This window comes from Psammomys obesus, unplaced genomic scaffold (genome assembly GCF_907164565.1).
Source record: "Psammomys obesus unplaced genomic scaffold, mPsaObe1.curated_primary_1811, whole genome shotgun sequence".
In the NCBI taxonomy this organism is placed as follows: domain Eukaryota; kingdom Metazoa; phylum Chordata; class Mammalia; order Rodentia; family Muridae; genus Psammomys; species Psammomys obesus.
Window position 1 is genome coordinate 5,815,893 of NW_026585895.1, and position 18,403 is coordinate 5,834,295.

General features: G+C 44.8%; 1 protein-coding gene across 3 annotated transcripts in view; it reads right to left on the minus strand.

Moving 5' to 3' along the window:
• Window positions 1-16,344, minus strand: part of Itga4 (integrin subunit alpha 4) — a 73,344-nt gene extending 57,000 nt beyond the window's left edge. The window contains exons 1-2 of one of the 3 annotated variants that reach the window (XM_055600599.1): window positions 14,814-16,332; window positions 14,369-14,490 (exon numbers count right to left, since the gene is read on the minus strand). In XM_055600599.1, the coding sequence (XP_055456574.1) occupies window positions 14,369-14,490; window positions 14,814-15,010 (319 nt within the window). In that variant the 5' untranslated portion in view covers window positions 15,011-16,332. Of the gene's footprint in view, window positions 1-5,733; window positions 5,755-14,368; window positions 14,491-14,813 lie in introns of those variants that run through there. The other 2 variants (XM_055600601.1, XM_055600600.1) reach the window with 2 other exon arrangements.
• Between the last annotated feature and the right edge of the window lie 2,059 nt (window positions 16,345-18,403).

Below are 18,403 nucleotides of genomic sequence, written 5' to 3' on the forward strand. Positions count from 1 at the left end.
CCAGCTCATTCATCTCCAGTTCAGAAGTCGTTACGAAAGACTGAAGCGCATGGGGCTGTAAACGCCACCTTCACTGTTTGCCTATACATGAAAAAAATGGGTGTTTTCCTCAAGAACATATTTGACATTTGCAAACAAGTGTTCTCTCCTAGAGATAGTCACCAGAAGTTTAAAAACAACTAACACAGTGCTTTGGAACCACGCAAGCGGTATCATGCAGATTTGCTGTCTGAAAATGGCCCAGAAGTTCATATATGCAAGAATAGCACACGGCATACAATTGCGCGTTTCTTAGCTGAGTTCTGTCCCCAACATCTTTAAATGAACATTAGAGACACCTTTGCCAAGTTAAACTGTTATCTGTTTCATCCAAGCTGCTTCCTGCTGGGTGGTGGTAGTCCTGTGGGTGACAGTTACTGCCGTTACTGCCTGGCCTTCCTGCTCACGGCGCCCCTTTCTTATCATTCAGTTTCTCTCCAGTTATGGGGTTTCCTTAGCCCTCCAGGAGGTCATATGTATGTATAGATGACATGGCTTCTTCAGGATGGCTTCCCTGAGAGTTCATAATGTCCTGGGCCTTTATTTCCTGTGTGCCCCATGCCCTCTCTTCCCCTGCCCTGAATTCTATATTAAGAGCAATGATTCTCAGAACAAAGAGCCCTTCAGAAGCCACAAGAAGAGATGTTTACCTGACATGAAATATAGTCAGGATTCCAGTGCTGAGGTTAAGTTACTCTTGAACAGAATAACCAGTGGTGAGTGGGCATGGGGGATGGGTTAAGTACCACTAGCCTTTCATGTGCGTTACTATGTGCTTCCAACAACAGATACTTTCCAGTTTATAGACGCTGTCTCTGACTTATGGAAATTTAAAGGTATATTATGTACATATACATTCAATGATATGTATCATTTATCCACTCTACAGAAAGGACTGTCAGCCTTAGCAATCAAGGGTTCTTACTGACATAGGATGTGATCCCTGGGGAGAAATTATGGCAATTCAATAGCCAGGAGGAAGGATGGCTTTGTTCTGAGTGGGATTAGCTATATACATTTGTTTGCAGATGCTCTGACTTTACTTATCTTGGCCTAGCCCCAAATCTTATTGGTCCTCATCCCATCCAACACAAACCCCAGATATAAGTGCTGGAAATGTAACTGTAAATAGAAAGCAATAACTAATCTTCTATTTGTGTTACATATCTTGATTCAAAATATGTGTCAAAAGTATGACGACGAAGCCATAAAGAAAATGCAGAAAAATAATAAAATTGTAAGGAATTATTTTTATGTTCATACACTCATACACACATACAGTTTGTAATATTTCTTTTTTTTTTTTACTTTTTGACGCTGCTTCTCACAGAGGTAACCCTCAACTTCGACTGCAACAAAGAGGGACTTTCAGATCAGGTTATTAGACAGAATTAGTTCCAGGAAGAATCTGTAAGTCACCACCGGCTTTAGATTTTCCTTGGTTTCTAGGGCATTTTCCCATTCCTTTTGGGAATGCCAAAAAACTCAGCAGAAAAGTAAAGATCTCCACATCTGCTTTTCTCAAACTCTAAGACTTTCTTCCATTAACCTCTGTGCTTCTGAATCTACTGTTCCGTGTGAAGGAGCTGAATGGTCTTGAGATCACCAGCAAGAGTTGTAAACAAAAATCACCAACACCTGCCTTCCCTCCAAGCTCTCAGATATGCTGCTGCTTGCAGGAGACCTGGCCATCAGCATTTAAAAATATCTCCCAGGTGACTGACTGTATTTGGGGTTGAAGCTGGGCTTAAGAACAACCTTTCAACAATGCAGATGGCCAGCCCTTTTCTGTATCATTACTGGGAAAACATACACTGCTTTCAAAATAATAGTGAAATATCTGTTCTAGTAGGCTTCGGCTGGATAATAAAGTAGGCAACTCAATACTCAGCAATTTTCTTCATGAAGAAATTTGGGATTCATTTGGAAAGAGGTGATGCTTGCAAAGACTGTCTCCAGAAAGCTAATTTTCATAAATATCCTTGACAAGACCGTAAAAAAAAAAAAAAAAATTCATGTTGTTTTACCCAATGTCATGCTGCAATGATTTATAATCTCATTTTCAAGTCATCTTATACATTATTAAACTAAACTTTTAGCAAATCAAATCAGTTCAATGATAGAAAAAGTATTTTACATGGTTGAATACAAAAGAGGTAAACAAATTAGGATGTTAAGTCCTTCCACTCTTTTGTACTAGAATGGCTAATTTTTAGCACAGTTGAATGCATATCCCAGTACAAAGTAAGGGAAAAAAAATCCACATTAAAAACCATCCCCCTTATTCTAAGAATTAAGCCCACGCTTAGTTTTTTTTTTTTTATTTCAATTTGGGGAAGAAAATAGAAAAATATGCATATATGCCTGCTACTTTAGTTTTTAATATCCCACTATTGATTTCTACCAGTATATACAAGTGTATATATAAATGAAAATTGGAAATTTTAGCCGACAAAATAAGATCGTTAGTACAGAACTAACAGGGTGCCCTCCTTACTCACACTCCTTGCTGTTTACCTCCTTTGCATACTACAATACTGCAAAAACTGTAGCAGGGATAATGGAAAACTAGCTATTCAGCCTTCGGCACCCCCTCAGAGGAGAGCTGGCTGTGTTGTGGCAGAAGCATAGGACACTGCTGATCACAAAGCATGCAGGCACATGCTTGATACACATTTCTGAAGCGGGGTTTAGAATACATTGCACCACCATAGAAACCCCTTACTAGATATGACAAAAGGCTGCAATGTTCTCACCAGACTCAGAGATGGAAGAGTCAATTTGTTTCTGTATTCCCCACTGCTCTTCCACTGTACTATCTCCTTAAGTTTTGTGACTAGTAACAGATGGTGTGAAGGAAACGGCACTTTGGGTTTGGAGATCTTTCCAAGTGTGACTGGGAATAGGGTGACTTAAGACAGTAAGTCACTTGGAACCTGTGGGTTCCTGTAGGGATTGGGGGAAGAAACGAAACAAGTGTGATGTGCTTGGACAAGAACTGAGCATAAGCGTACGTGAACATTAGATGCCGATATTACTATTGATGTCATCTCGAGGACGGGTTTAAACTCTAGTAAGCTGCATGTAGGTTACAACAGATAATCCTCTTGTATACACAGGCCACCAGTTTATGAGAAGCCTCAACAGGAACACTGTCTTATTCTCACGGTAAGGCCAGAAGACTACACGATTAATCCCTTCATTCATGCAAAAGTTAAGGCCCGGGAATGTGTAAAATCATGTGTGTCCAGGTGTGAGCCCATGTGTGAGTGAGTATGTGTAGTCAGAGCTTAAGCAAGAGGAGCCTCCAGTTGCTATCTCCTCTAGTGTTTGAGCTAGAGGCTCTCACAAAACCTGGAGTTCATCTCTTAGCTGGACTGGCTGGCCAGTGAGATGCAGGGGTCCTCCTGTCTCCTCACTTCCCCAGTGCTGAGATCACAGGCTTGCTAGCCTGCCTGGGTTTTGCATGGGTGCCAGAGGCTGAACGCGGCTTCTCATGAGCAGAAGACATGTTGCCATCCTGGACATCTCTACAGCACCCAAAACTCAGTTTTAAAGGACTCAAGAACTTGCCCAAATTTATGAAGTCACTAAATCAAAAGATTAGAATTAAAAAACAAAAAACAAAAAACTTTGATATTTAAGTTGATTCTAAAACATCTACACAAGGACTCTACAAAATCTTCAGATGTGTGAATTAACTGAATTCAATTACACATCCTAAATCTGTTTTTCCATCTGAGAATGTGTAAAATATAGCAAATCTGCCCAGATTGTAAAATCAACTTTTTTTTTTTTGAGACAGGGCCTCACTCTAGCTCAAGATAGCCTGAAACTCAGCACAGAACTCATTAAAAGTCAACTTTGCACTGTTCACCAAGAGTGTCAATTTCTTGAGCCCTCTCCTGCCCTGCCCTTTCCCTTCTTGTTAGCCACCTTCAGTCCTGGGCATTTCCACTGAAGAAACAAGGACACAGTGGAAAGGTGGGTCTCCAGGGCCATCTTTCTAGACCTTTAAGGGCTTGACTGGAGCACATTACAGTGGGGAAGGCCGGAACTTCCTGGTGTAATGGTAGGTCTGGTTCATCAACCTGCATCTTTGTTTTGTGGGTTCCCCAACAGACAGACATTTGCGGGGGAGCCCAGTCTGACTTTCTGTATTGCAGGCAAGGTGCAGCTGCACTTTCAAAACTTAGGACATGGTTTCAGGTTTCACAAAAGCAGGAAAAGCCCTTAATTTAAAAGTTACTTTTGTCTTTGAAATTTGAAGTTCTAATCTATTGCAAGGTAAGTATATTTAAAACTCGCCCACTCTAATTTTTTAATTATTTGCAGAGAATGAGCAACTCCTGTTTTGTTGTATGCGTTATAGAGTGATTAATTGTAGCTAACTTTTTAAAGGAAATAGTTACTGCTAAGTGAAAATAATCTGTTAAAAACCCATTATCTACCCAAATTCAAACTATTAGGGGAAAAAAACAGCTAAAACTAAAGTGACAGATGAATTAACATCTTATAAAACCTACCAGTACACACAGATGAGGATTACAGAAAGCTTACACCTGTGCATACAAGCCTGCCTAGCGCTTAGTAGGTGTTCAATAAATGGCAAAAGTTTCCACACCCCAAAGAACCTGAATTCTGCTGATTTTAACTTAGACACCAGAGGGCGCTCACACAGCTGTGAGATTTAGCAGCCTCCAGCTCTAAACTAAACGGCCCTTTCATTTAGTTTGTCCGATCAAATAATAATTAGCAATAAGTCCATTATATTACACATTCTATGATTAAAACATGCAGTTGTCTCACACATCTAGTGAAACATGGTAGGGACTCTTCTAAAAATCATCGGCGCAGCTAGGAACTCAACAGCAGTACAAATGATGCGGAACATCGCAAGCCACAGCGTCGGCGTTTTAAAGGCGGCACAGGACGCGAAAAGCATCCCACGTCCAAGACCTTTCATCCTGCAAATCTAGAGCCAGGCCAGAATGAAATCATCAAATTAAGCGTCAAAATGAGAAATTATTCTCAAAAATTTTTTCCATTAGTTAAGAGATCTTTAAATATGATCTTTGGATGGCTAGGAAAATCTGATAATGGCTGGTGGACATGCTAAATCTGTATGGAAAAAGTTTGTATAATCCACAGGCTTGGCAAAGCCAGACACTTTAGCACCCTAACACTTTGGTGGTCTGTTCTGTTTCCTTTTCTTCTCCTCCCCTCTTCTCTTCTGTTCTGGCCCCTTCCCTTCTCTTTTCTTCTGTTCTGTTCTGAAAGAAAGGTTCCCACCGTCGTGGCTATCCGTATGAAGCAGTAGCACCATATTGTAGGATTAAAACTTCTTAAATGTGAGCTGATCCTGAATCAACCTGAAGCCTCAGAACTGTAAAAAAACAAGGTCACTTATGAAGACCTAATTCTATGATTAGGATCTCTCCACTGCTCTCTCTCTCTCTTCTACAAGTTTCTTCAAAATCCTCCAGAAAACCCGTACAATTCCTTGTAGTAGCTACAAGAGAAAGACGTACCCAACGGGTTCATTGGGTGAACATGGGAAATAGCTGTAAACACACATATTAACTAATTTTTCAAAGTACTCTGAAGTAGGCAGTATCTCAAATACCAACATCAAACATGGAGACGCTTTAACACTAACTCCCAGAGGGTGTGCTGGGGGAAAGAAAGGGCTACCTCAAACAGCCAGCTTCTCCATGTCAGCTGTTCAAGTGCTGGCGTTGTGAAAAATCCACTTCTCTTCTGATTCATTTCTAAAATATCGTACTACTAAACTGTAGTAACATTTGTTCCCAATATTAGAAAATAATAAAGGAAAAAAAATCCTACTTTCACGGTTCTCAGGTAATTTCTTGGATTTAAAGATTCCTTTGGAAAACTTATAAGAACACCATGCTGAATAGTTTTAAATTTTTATATGTTTTGTGTACCTGAATGTGTGCATGTGTCTGTGGTGTGTGTGTGTGTGTGTGTGTGTGTGTGTGTGTGTGTGTGTGTGTATGTGTGCTCGCATGGCCCCACCCTGACTCCATATACGAGTGCACATGTGCAGGTCAGAAGGCAGATGTCAGGGGCCAGTTCCCGCTTCCACCTTGCTGAGACAAGCTCTTTCTTCCCTCTGCTGCTGTGCTGTGGACTCCAGGTAGCTGGCCAGGAGCCTCCGGTTGATTCTCCTGTGTCTACCTCTTGTTAGTCAAGACAGCAAGTGCTTTTGCTCACTCAAGCAAGATAACACAAAATTCTAAACAGAAAATAAAACCAGGAACACCTGCTTGCATCTAAACCTACAGTGACCAGTATTGAAATGTTATGTTCCTTTTCTGCAGCTCATGGTAAAATAAGTTAAAAAAACAAAACAAAACAAAACAAAACTATAGATGGTCAGGAAGATAGCAAGGTTTAAGGAAAGCCAGTGAGGATGTGCCAGTGAAGGGCACAGCAGGAGGAGGAGTCACAGACTTCAGGGGGAATTTCTCTGAAGGGAGCTGAAAAAGCTATGGCAAAACATCGCAGAAACCATGGCTGACACACAGACACGATCAAATATAATGCCCAGTAGAGAATATTCACAGGCAACATAGAGCCTGAGGCCAGAGTGAAGGCCAGCAAAGCTTCACAGGTGTTATGAACCGACACACCTTCCACCTTCCACGAGTCAGGGCTGATCTGAGCCTAGCCTTTAAAGGCCGAGCCTTCTCTCCAGCCCCAGGTGTAACTTGAATATATCTAATTCACTTCACAGATAAAAGGAGTCTGGAAAATAAGTGCTATTATTTCTGAAGGTCTTATGAATGACAGTGCTTCAAAACTGAAAATGAATGCTCACAGTTAAATGTGGAAATCAATCTGGCAGTTTCTCAGAAAATTTGGAATAGTTCTACTTCAAGACTCAGCTATCCTGGATATATATCCAAAAGATGCTCAAGTACACAACAAGGACACTTGCTCAACTATACTCATAGCAGCTTTATTTGTAACAGCCAGAAACTTGAAACAACCAAGATGTTTCTCAACTGAAGAATGGATAAAGAAACTGTGGTACATTTACACAATGGAACGCTATTGCTATTCAGCTACTAAAAACAAGGATATCATCCAATTTCAGGTAAACTGAATGGAACTAGACAATATCATCCCGAGTGAGATAACCCAGACCCAGAAATACACGCATGGTATGTCCTCACTTATAAGAGGATATTAGCCATGAAGTGCAGAATAACCATGTACAATCCACAGACCCAGAGATCCCAAGTAACAAGAAGGACCCAAGGGAGGAAGATTGACTATCACTCAGAAGGAGAAATAAAATAGACATCTGAAGTAGATGGAGGCAGGGATGTATGGGGAGAGAGATAGGGAGGAGAACAAAGGTGAGGATCAGGACTGGGGAGGGGGAAGGCTGGAAGAGAGAGTTAAGATCAGTGGGAGAGGATCACTTGGAGTCTATGCAGTAACTCTAGCTGAGACTCCCAGCAGCGGGAATATGGGGCCTGAAGAGGCCACCTCTTGTAGCCAGGAGGGACTTCCAGTGGAAGAAGGAATAGTAACCCACCCACAAAATCTTTGACTCAAAATTTGTCCTGCCTACCAGTAGTGCAGGGATAAAGATGGAGCAGAGATCAAGGGAAGGACTAACTGATGACTGGCCCAACTTGAGACCACCCAATGAGAGAGCCAACCCCTGCCACTATTAATGTTACTCTGCTGTGCTTACAGACAGGAGCCTAGCACAACTGTCTTCTGAGAGGCTTTAGCCAGCAGCTGATGGAAGCAGATGCAGAGTCCCACAGCCAAACAATAGGGCAAGCTGGGGCATCTTATGGCAGAGTTTGAGGGAGCGGAGGAATCAAGGACACCACAAGACCTACAGAGTAAACTAACCTGGGCCCATGGGGTCTCACAGAGATTGAATCACCATCAAAGAGCACGCATGGGCTGGACATAGCCCCCTGCACATATGTGGCAGATGTGCCACTCGTTCTTCACGTGGGTCCCCTGGCAATTGGAGTAGGAGCTGTCTCTCTCTCGTTGGATCCCTTTCCCATAACTGAGCTGCCTTGTCTGGCCTCAATGGGAGAAGATGTGCCTAGTCCTGCTACAACTTGTACCATGGTGGGTGGGTTGGTACCCATGGGGGGGTCTCCTTCCCTGAAAATAAGGGGCTAGGGAAATGTGGTATGAGATTGGGACTGTGAGGACGGAGGGAGGGAGGGGGGCTTTGATCAGGCTGTAACTGAATTAAAAAAATAAAAGTTTAAAATAGATAGATAGATACATAGATAAATAAATGTAGGTATATACTACGGAAACATCAAAGCAAACATGGATATGATTGAGCTCAGTCCTGTCACTTACAAACCAGCCTCCATGTTCCAATTCCCCACACTGAGGTATTCTTGAAACATTCTGCTTTTTAAGATGGCCACTTCCAACCTAACCAAGCTCTCAGGATTTATAATGCTGTTTCCTGTGGGGAACCCATGAAGTCTGCAGAATACAGGATACAGTCCACAGAAGGATGCAGTCCTATTGGGGGAATGCTGAAATTGGCAATGAAGCCTGTAAAATCCCACTAACTCTAAGAAATGATTCCATTCATTTTATTTATGTCAAGTTCTTCCTGTGCGGTCATCGAGCCAGTGAAAATCAGCCACGTCCAAGCTCAGCACACTCCAGGGAGCCTTTCAGATGGAGCAGATTTCTCGTTCCCGCCAATGTGTGTCTGTCACCATTGATGACTCACCTGCCTCACCTCGCTGAGTTCACTGAGGCTTTCGATCCCATCTTGTTTACTTTTAAGACATCTCATGCTAGAGATTAAAGGAAGAGCCCAGTGGGAAGGATTATTATCTTTTGCTCTCCTTCTAGACTTCACAGTCTCCACATTTGAAACTAGTCTACTCATGATTATTAATGAATCACTTCTCTCCAACCCAGGGAAGCTACCTAAGCTCTAGGCCTTTTTTTTTTTAACCTTTCTAATCACTTGCCCTTTCTCAAAACTCATCCTCTAACTTCCAAGATGCCAGGTGCACCTGATTTTCTCGCTGCCTCTTTGGCTGTCTTTCCCTCCTTTCTTCTCCACAACTCCTCAACCATGGATGAATATTGGAATAATTCTGGGACCTCTGAAGACTCCTGCTTTCCTTTTTGGAAGACTCCTAGAGACTTAATTCCAAATAGGGCCACTAGAACTGGTCCTTTCAAAGTTCCATGGATGGCTTACAAAGCCCTCTTCCAGTCCTTTCTCTAGTTGTAGGAAGCCTCAGTGTCTACCCTTGGTCTTCTTGTTCTCTTGCCCTACATTTTGCAGGTTAGGCTCATTCACCCTTATGGCTTTGACTGTCCCTTCCTTGTCCATCACTCTTGACCCTGGATTGTTGGGACAGATGTCTCTCTGGTCCTCAGGAGTGGATATCTAACTCATGGATACCTCCTTCTGTGTCACATAAACCTCACAGCAATGACATACGCTGCTTTCCCAGAAAACCTGTTGTACCCTTCAGGGATACACATCACCATCATCCATCCAAAATCCCCAAATCAGAATTTTGTGATGTCTTTGATAATCTCTTCTCCAGCCTTTTATGTATGTGCACATGAGCACAGGTACGCTGTAGGCCAGATATGCCAGATGCTCCTGCCAGCACAGGATGGTTGTAAGCTGCCTGATGTGGATGCTGAAACTGAAACTTGGGTCCTCTGCTGGAGTGACACAAATCTCCAACACCTAAGCCACTTGCCAAGCACAGCTTCTACCTTTGAACCTGAGAGTTTACTGATGGCATTCTCTGCTATGATTGTCTGTGTTCAGATGGCCTGTGTTGGGGGGGGGAGTCATTTTTCAGATGACTGAGATGTATTAATCTTAGCTTTATAAGCTACAAATTTGATTGTATTGCAAACAAACAAAAAAATTTACCCAGAATATATTTGAAGTTTTAACAATTAAGTGTTTGCGTTTTGGTCTTACTAATACTTGCCCATCAGGCAGAAACGATGCATGGCTTAGGAACTTGCCCCCTTCCCAAATAGGGTATGAAATCTAAAAAACAGATTTCCTAAGACAATGTCATCTCCAGAAATACATTCAAAACTGCAAATGGTGACCAGCTTGCTATGGACCATTGGTCTTTCCAGCAATAGAAGGAGAAGTCCAGACAAAAGCTTAACAGCACAGCAACCAGAGCTCTGCAAGTACAAGGGGAGTGAGGGTGCCATCCATTCAGGCACAGATACAGCAGAACTCGGCCTAAGTAAGGGTTTCAGGGGCTAGTGCTGTTCTGAAGAAATGGAATGGGTGTTCAGCTGAAGGGCTGCCATGTGACAAAGGCAAAAACGAATGTTAAATCAATTCAAAGGAGTAGTTGTTACTAATACTACTTTAAGATATTTCTTTCATGAGGTAATCATAGCTTAGTTTTGTACTGTCTTAGACATTTACTAGGTAAAGTACTTAATAGAACTTTTCCCTGTGAACATTTCCTGTCTTCAGAAACCACAAGTGGCCCATGCTTTCCTTACTGGGCAATATAACTTTAGATTCTATTACCAGATAAGTCAGTGATTCAGAGCCGAAGTGTCCTCTCTTTCTTTCTGTCTACACACACACACACACACACACCACAGGAGGGGAATGAAGGGAAGGAAAGAAGGAGATGGATGGAGAGGAGAGAAGGATAGAAAGAAAGGGGTGAAGTGGGAGGGGGACAGTGGGAGGGAGTAAGGGAGAAAGTCTATTTGTAACTATAAAGTATTAAAAATCCAGAGCATCAGCTGGGCAGTGGTGCACGCACCTTTAAATCCCAGCATTTGGGAAGCAGAAACAGGCAGATCTGAGTTCTAGGCCAGCCTGGTTTACAGAGTGACAGACAGACAGGGCTCCACAGAGAAACCTTGTCTCAAAAACAAAAACAAACCAACAAAAAGTCCAGAGTGTATTTTGATACCTAAATAAAATGATAACTGTGTATTGATGTTTTCTGCCTATTGAATATTGGTATTTTCAGCACCGATCATGCTTAAATGGGGTCATTATTTTTATCATCCTGATTCAGGTCTATCATTAACCAAATAAGTTACTTAAACAACCCCTAGTAAAGATACAGAGGAGCTGACAGAGAAGAGAGAGGACATATGGAAATCACCATGACACTGTCTCCACAAGAGATGCAGACCTAAGTCCTCTTGAGGGAGACTAGGTTTTTTGTTCATGGAATGAAGTAGCAAGAAATCAAACCACAGGCACCTCTGAGGCAGGTAGGGTGACAGGAGGAAGCTGAGAGCACAGGAAGACGACACCCTGGGTGGTACATAAGCAACTCCTTCAGTGTCTCCTCAGCAGCCAATTCAGGCTTGGAAGAACACTGCCAACATCTCTCCTGAGCATGCTAGATAAAAGAGTGCCCCTGCTCTCCAGTGAACACAGAATAGGATACAGTGACGTCAGCCATGGGTTACGCTGGGGCGGGGAGGACAGGAGCCATTTATCTGACCTACTATAGAGACTCAGAAACCGCAGATATATATTTTGAGCTGAACAGCTGATAGACACCATTTTACAAGACCGGACACTTTTAGAATCATGACAAAAAGTAAAGCTATCCCAGGGGCAGGAGGTTACTTACTGCCAATAGCTCTATCTTACTATAATCTTTTCGATGGGCCAATGAGTTCTTTTTCACTTTGCTTTGTTTCAATGTATGTTTTTGTTTATACAATTAACATTATATTTTTAGTTTATTAACTAATCTACTTATTTTGATAACATTTTATTGCAGAATGTAACATTCTTAAGAAGATAAATAAGGAACAACTAATTTTGGAGTGTCTGATATATATCTGATATCAAGCTAAGTACTGGGGGTTGGGGGCAAAGTTTGAGACAGGGTCTCACTATGTAGCTCTGAATGTTCTGGAACTCTCTATGTAGAACAGGCTGGCCTTGCACTCACAGAGATCTGCCTGACTCTGCCTCTTGAGGGCTAGGATTAAAGGTGTGAGCCACCATGCCCAGCTAAGTATATTTAAACTTTATACTATAATCACCCACATTCTATAGAAGATAACATAATTACTTATATAAATAATGTAGCTGGATCATACAGAAGATTTTACATAGGGAGGTAACTTTTTCCTTCCTCATGTCCTACACATAGATAACCATGTTTTCATAAGTGGTGGTACATAGTCTACAAATCTTACAATCCTAGTATGTATCTACTAATCATTTGATGACTTTTAGCTTCCTCTTTGGACATTAGCATTGGGAATTTACCTTATAGATTCAAATTACTTTTGCATTTATTCTTAATGAAGAAACAATTTTCTCTGAAGAAACTGAGGATGTATTATTCAGAATGTTCCCTGAGAAGTAACTTCAGGCAAATCTTACAAAATATCTAAGTGTTACCACAGCTGTAGCTGAAGTTGTAGCCAGCCAGTTGACTAAGACCGTATTCTCATTTCTGCCTCTTTCATCTCAGTATTTTTATTGTTGACTCAAATCTTGAAGGTAAGAAATATCCCTTTGGCTTACCACTGACTATTTGACTCAACAATCAAGTTGATGACTATCGAGAGCCTGTGCTTTTCCTCTATTCATCCATCCCATAACTCCTTACATTTCTTGTGCTTCCGCTGTGCATGAGTGTGCCTGTGGCAAACCCTGTGCCCCACACCACCAGTGAACTTTGGTTTTCCTTTAATTGACAGCTGCTGCCATCTAAAAGCTTATGTATCAGGACATGATCTTTCCAGTAAAATGCAAGCATCCAGAAATAGATTCAGTGCCCTCCAGGCAGGAAGTAACCACCAGTAGTCTTAATGTCATGGATCTGGAAAGAATGCCAGGACCACAGAAGAGAGAGCTCTCCCTCCTGAGACCCCCTGAAGTGTTTGTCAGATCAAAGTTGCACAGCTCTCTCAGGCAATGAAAGTACTTCACAAAATCATTCTGACTACACAGGTCTGTGAATCCTGTATGCACCCCTTTCTGCCACTTGAAATAGGGAATGCCTAGTGATTCTCTGAGGCCTGTCCCTCCTTTACAAAGACTTAGATTTTATAATAGTTTCTTTTTCCCAGAATAAAAGTTGTTTTGGTTGTTCTCCCTCTCCCCTTCATCCTCCCCTTCTCCCTTGTGTTGTCCCACTCCCAGTATCCTTTGTACTTTTTTTTTTGCCAGCTGTAGACTAGTCCAAGTCACAGATAATTCCGGCATTTTTATGGATGCTGAGGTAAAAGCACCCATAACAAGCAAGCAAACAACAACCAACAAAGATAATTATAAAAGGTTAAGGACAGTAAGGAATTCCCAAATAGTCCACCAACAGATAAATATGAAACATAGCAATTCATCATTTTAGTTAATAATCATCCTATAGACAGCACACCAAACCCTTCATTTAGTTGAATCTTCGCTGAAGACCCACAGCTGACAGGATGAGGCTAAGACTAGGGAAGTAATTTGGAAGGAGGAGCCCACAGCTCTCTGCCTTGGAGTTCTATGATGGAAGGCAGAAACGGCCCAATCATAACCTAGGGCTGCTTTGAGGGGGAAAACATTGAGCAATATAGGACACCACACTGGGCACAAGCTAGATCTAAATTAATGTGAGTTCCCCTTTCTTTCCCCTGAGTCTGTGCACAGCCAACTTGCTTTTGACTTTGAAACATGAAACTCATCCCCTCCACCATCAGCACACATTTCTCAAGTTGCTGAAAACCTAAATAAAGACATATGAAATGAGGGCTGAAAGACGGGCCTGATTAACAGGAGAATTTAAGGGGATGAAAATCAATAATTATGTGTTGCGCCCCCTCTGTTAATGATTTTAGCAATAGGCACGCCAATTTTTCTCCCCAGTTCTTTTTAAAAAGAAGAGAAAGAAAAGCCCCAGGGCCAAACCGCAGGATGTAGAATCAAGGGAAGCTTCCACTCCTGATGTTCCGCTTATCCTAGACCAAAGTTGAGAAGTCAGAGACTGAAGTGCAATCCTTAAGACCTCTCTCTGGCTGGGTCCTCTGGCTTTCAAGCAGGTTTTACACATGGAGGAAGGTAGGAGGCAGCTGGCCACAAGGCATCCTATGAAACTTTCCCTGAAAGAGCTTTGCCAGATACTGCTGTCAATTACAGCCGCAAGCAAAGGGGAGGAAATGGCCCCAGGAAGCAAGCTGGCATGGGATTAAAACCGAAAAGCATGCACTTTAAACCCGAAGAGACAGGCATCATGACCTTCCAGGCCTTGCCCAACAGTCTGCCCACGATGGGAGAAAGTTCATTATCTCCTGGTCCGGGAACTCAACTCACCCAGCTGGAGCTGTTCGCAGGTCTGGCCTGGATTCTCTCCGATCCTGCATCTGTAAATCGCCCCGGGATTGACCACTGAGGCATTGGAGAGCCAGCTGGCAGTGGGAGCGCCCACGAGGAGCCTACAGCGAGAACCATGCAAGTTCGCTCAGATGTGAACCAGTCTGCCCACCCTCCCTGGTCCACATCCTGTCGAAACATCTGTGCAGTGGGCAGCAAGGGGAGTGCCCCCCCCCCGCCCATCCCTGGAGACTCTCGGGCCAGGTACCAGGGGCACCCCGGAGGCTGCCTTCCTCAGATAATTGAGTTCCAAGGCTCCCCAGTGAGCCAGCTGGCTGAAGCCCGGCTTTTCTCTAACCTCCCAGGAGGGCGGAAAGTTTGATTCAGACAAGGAATCCCCGAGGCGGAGGCGCTCTGACTCGCCTCTTGGGGAGGGCGCACTCACCAGCGCTTTGCCCCGTGGCTGTGCAGCAATACGGAGTAGCCGAACAACGTGCCGGAGGGCCCCTGGTACAGCAGAGCACTCTCCGCGTCCAGGTTGTAGGGGTGCCCGGCCGGCACCCCCAGGTACAACAACAGCATCACCGCTTCCCGGAGGGCGACCCCTCGGGGCCCCGGTCTGCGCCTGGCTTCCGCGGCCATGCACTCTTGTTGGGGAACATTCAACACCAAACGGCCACTGACCCGAGTTGCACAGGATGCGACTGTTGGCCAAGGCGAAGAGCGCCCCAAGAGATGAAGTGCAGCAGCGTGTCTGGTGCTGGCAGACGACAGGGGCGGGGAGAGAGGGACGCCAAGGGAGGAGGGGAATTGGTGGCCACAGGCAGAGCAATCTTGGTGGCCAGGGATGCCTCTGGCTCTGGCCCCCGCCCCGTATCTGTGGCCTGGGGCCTGGGTGCTCCTGTGATCTGGGTGGGGTCTGGGTGTGGTGCTCACAGCCTCAGCTCCCTCTCCCAGACCCGATCCCCATCTCCAATCCCACAGCAGCTGTAGGGGGCGCTGGGGGACCTAGTTTGCAGGGACTCACCCCCTGGCCTTGTTCTGGCTGCCCACATGCGGGATGGCTCTGGGCTGCTGGGGCCTAGCAAGTATAGCTCCGAGGGGGACACAGCACAGGACAGGGATTTCCCTTTGGAAAGTTGGCTGGGGCTTGATGACTAGCCTTTGAGGCACTTCACACAGTGGCTGGCCTCGATGGACAGTCCCAGTGGCCAAAGGTGGTCTCCCAAATTTGGGGACCAGGACTGTGGAGAACGTTCCAGAACTTCCTTTGCCAGTTAAGTGCTGCGTAGCAGAGAGAAATTAGTTTGTAACAAACTGAAAACACACCCCCATCCGGAGGCGCCTAGGGAGCATGTGGGTGAAAAAAGCGTTATGGCTAGTCTCTTCAAAACTCCCAGGCCTGTACCCTTTTATATGGCTTCCTTCCTCTCACACTTCCTCTTAAGCAGTGTGCATACACATGAGCAAGCCAGGCAAGGACCTGATGGGAGACCCAGGCTGGGTAAGGGAAATCGGTGACTTTTCTCCCGTAGCAGGCTCCTCCCCTCGCTTACTTCTTCCTACCCTGCCCCCACTACACGGACCCTCTCAGTCACCCCAGGACACACCTGCCACCAGAAGTGTAGACACAGCATAAGACAGGGTCATATTGAGCCTCCAGAGAGCTACGGGACACAGCACACCTGACCCAGGTGGCAGGCCTCCGCTGAATGCACTCCGCAGGTGCCGGGTGTCCTGCTGGAGAGCGCACCAAGTGCAGCGGGAGACATGAGGCCCTCTTGACACTGCTGCGTGAAAAGATAAACAAAAAGAGAAGAGTCTGCGCCTGCCGGTTCCACCCACCAAACGGCACAGCCGCAGCTGTCACAGTTCACTGAGTCAGATCATGTCATGCAGCAGACAGTGCCGGGCTGCTCCGAACAGTGCCACAAACTTGGGAGACTGATGGAGGAGCACCCAGCAAAATTTTGGCCACATGGCAGAAAGGAAAAATTAAAAAAAAAAAGCGATTACTAGTCCAGAAAGTCTGAATGTTTGGGGACGCTTGAAGAGGGTTGGAGGACAAGATTAGTTGAGTTAGGCCATATACGCTCTGAGAAGAGGCAGGAGGGAGGGCCCAGCCAGCCAGGTGGAGAGACTGGGGTAGAAAAGTAGGTACTTCCTGAGGCCCACAGGCAGGGAAACAACCGTTAAACTCTGGTCAGGGCTGATAGCTGCAGAGAAGCTAGTGGGCAGGACCTCATGGCTACCGCTTAGATTACAATTTGCTACATTTCCAGAAGTGCTACTCAGCATGCTATGGCAACCCTCCTTCCTTCCCCTAGGATTTGAAAACAGCCCTGTAGCTAAACATCCCTTCCCAGGGAGAGAGAAATAATGCCCCGTCTTCTGATGTCCCGGTGACAAACCCAGGCATGGTTCTGAAGTTCCCCCAAGGGAACTGTTTTAGTTAGTGTTCCACCGTGATCAAAAACAACCCAGGGAGGAAAGGACTTATTTGGCTTACGTATCCAGATTCATGATCCATAAGGGGAAACCAAAACAGGAACTCAAACTGGGCAGGAACTTGGAGGCAGGAACTGTTGAGAGGCCTTGGAAGAACGTTGCTTCCTGGCTTGCTTCTGACGGCTCACTTAGCCTGCTTTCTTGCTAAGAACACCAGCCCCAGGTGAGAGCAGCACCGACACGCAGTGGGCAGGACCCTCCCGCAGCTATCAGTGATTGGAAAAAGGTACTACAGGCTTGCGTGCCTCAGGTCCAAACTTATGGAGGCAATTTCTCAGCTGAGATTCCTTCCTCTCAGGTGACTCTATGCTGTGTCAAATTCACATAAAACTACCCAGCACAGGAACCGGGAAGTTTCTTGGGCTTCTTACACAGTGTTAGTGAGGGTTTCTCACTGGTATGTGGGCTCTCCTTCCCAACAGGCCACATTTGAAAAGGCTTAGCCAGGCAGAAATGAGGGCATCCTGGTAAAGGCACAGGTGGAGCCCCAGCCCCAATCTTCTCCAGCTCACATAACCCAGCCCCTCCAGCAGAAGTTTGCAATTAAAGCAGAGTTTCACACAACAGGTGGTAGGGAGGGGGTGGATGTTCAGGGGAGGGCCTGTGACCCTCTCCGCTTCACCCTGGGAGCCAACAAGTCCAGCTGGGATTTTGCAAGAGGGCCAAGCTAAACCCCCCAAGATGGCAGTTGCCAGGCTCAGAGGGCAGCCTCAATCCCTAAGCAATAAAAGGTGCTTGACATCATGTTACGAAGTCCAAACTTAATGTTCTCTCTCCTCTGTGTGGCTCTTCTTTGCTGGCTCCTTTCATTCATTCATTTATTTCCCCAGGAAAATAGTGCAAGAGTCCTGGCCTTAACTCAGGGGCCTTCATTTCCCTCCCCACCCCCACCGCAGGACTAACCCATGTCCTGTCTTTAAAAGACAGGTAATCATTATGTCTTCAGTTCTTGTCTCCAGCCTGGACCTTCCTAAGCTCCAGGTTTGCCCCAGGAGCTGTTTGACACCTCGCTGTGGCTCCCCAGTCACTTGCCATTACAGTGATCTTGCCCTACAGGCCAATCTCCTCCATTACAAAAAAAAAAAAAAAAAAAAAAAAAGCAAGCCAGTTAACAATTCACGAGAGATTTGATGAATAAAGTGAATGTCTTTCTCAGCTTTCTTTACTCCTCCTCCCTCTCTTGCTCCTCCTCACTTCCCTCACCTCCTCCCTGTCTGTCTCTTCCTCTCCTGCCTTCCTCCTTTTCCCCCTCAACCTCCACATGCTCAGTGCTCCTGAGGCAGAGTGACTGTAGACTGAGTTGCAGCTCTCCTGAAGCACCCACCTACCTTTTCGATCTCTCCTCTGTAGCCACATCCTTTCCTCAAATGGAATGTTCTCACCTGGGCTGTTATTTATTCATCTGCTGCTTGGTCATCTTCTAAAAATCCTCCAAGTCATCAGTTTTACACAAAGAAGCTAACATGAACTTCTAAAATTTTAAATGTGTTTTCACCCATTGCCTTAGCTCCTTTCAATAGCTTTCCA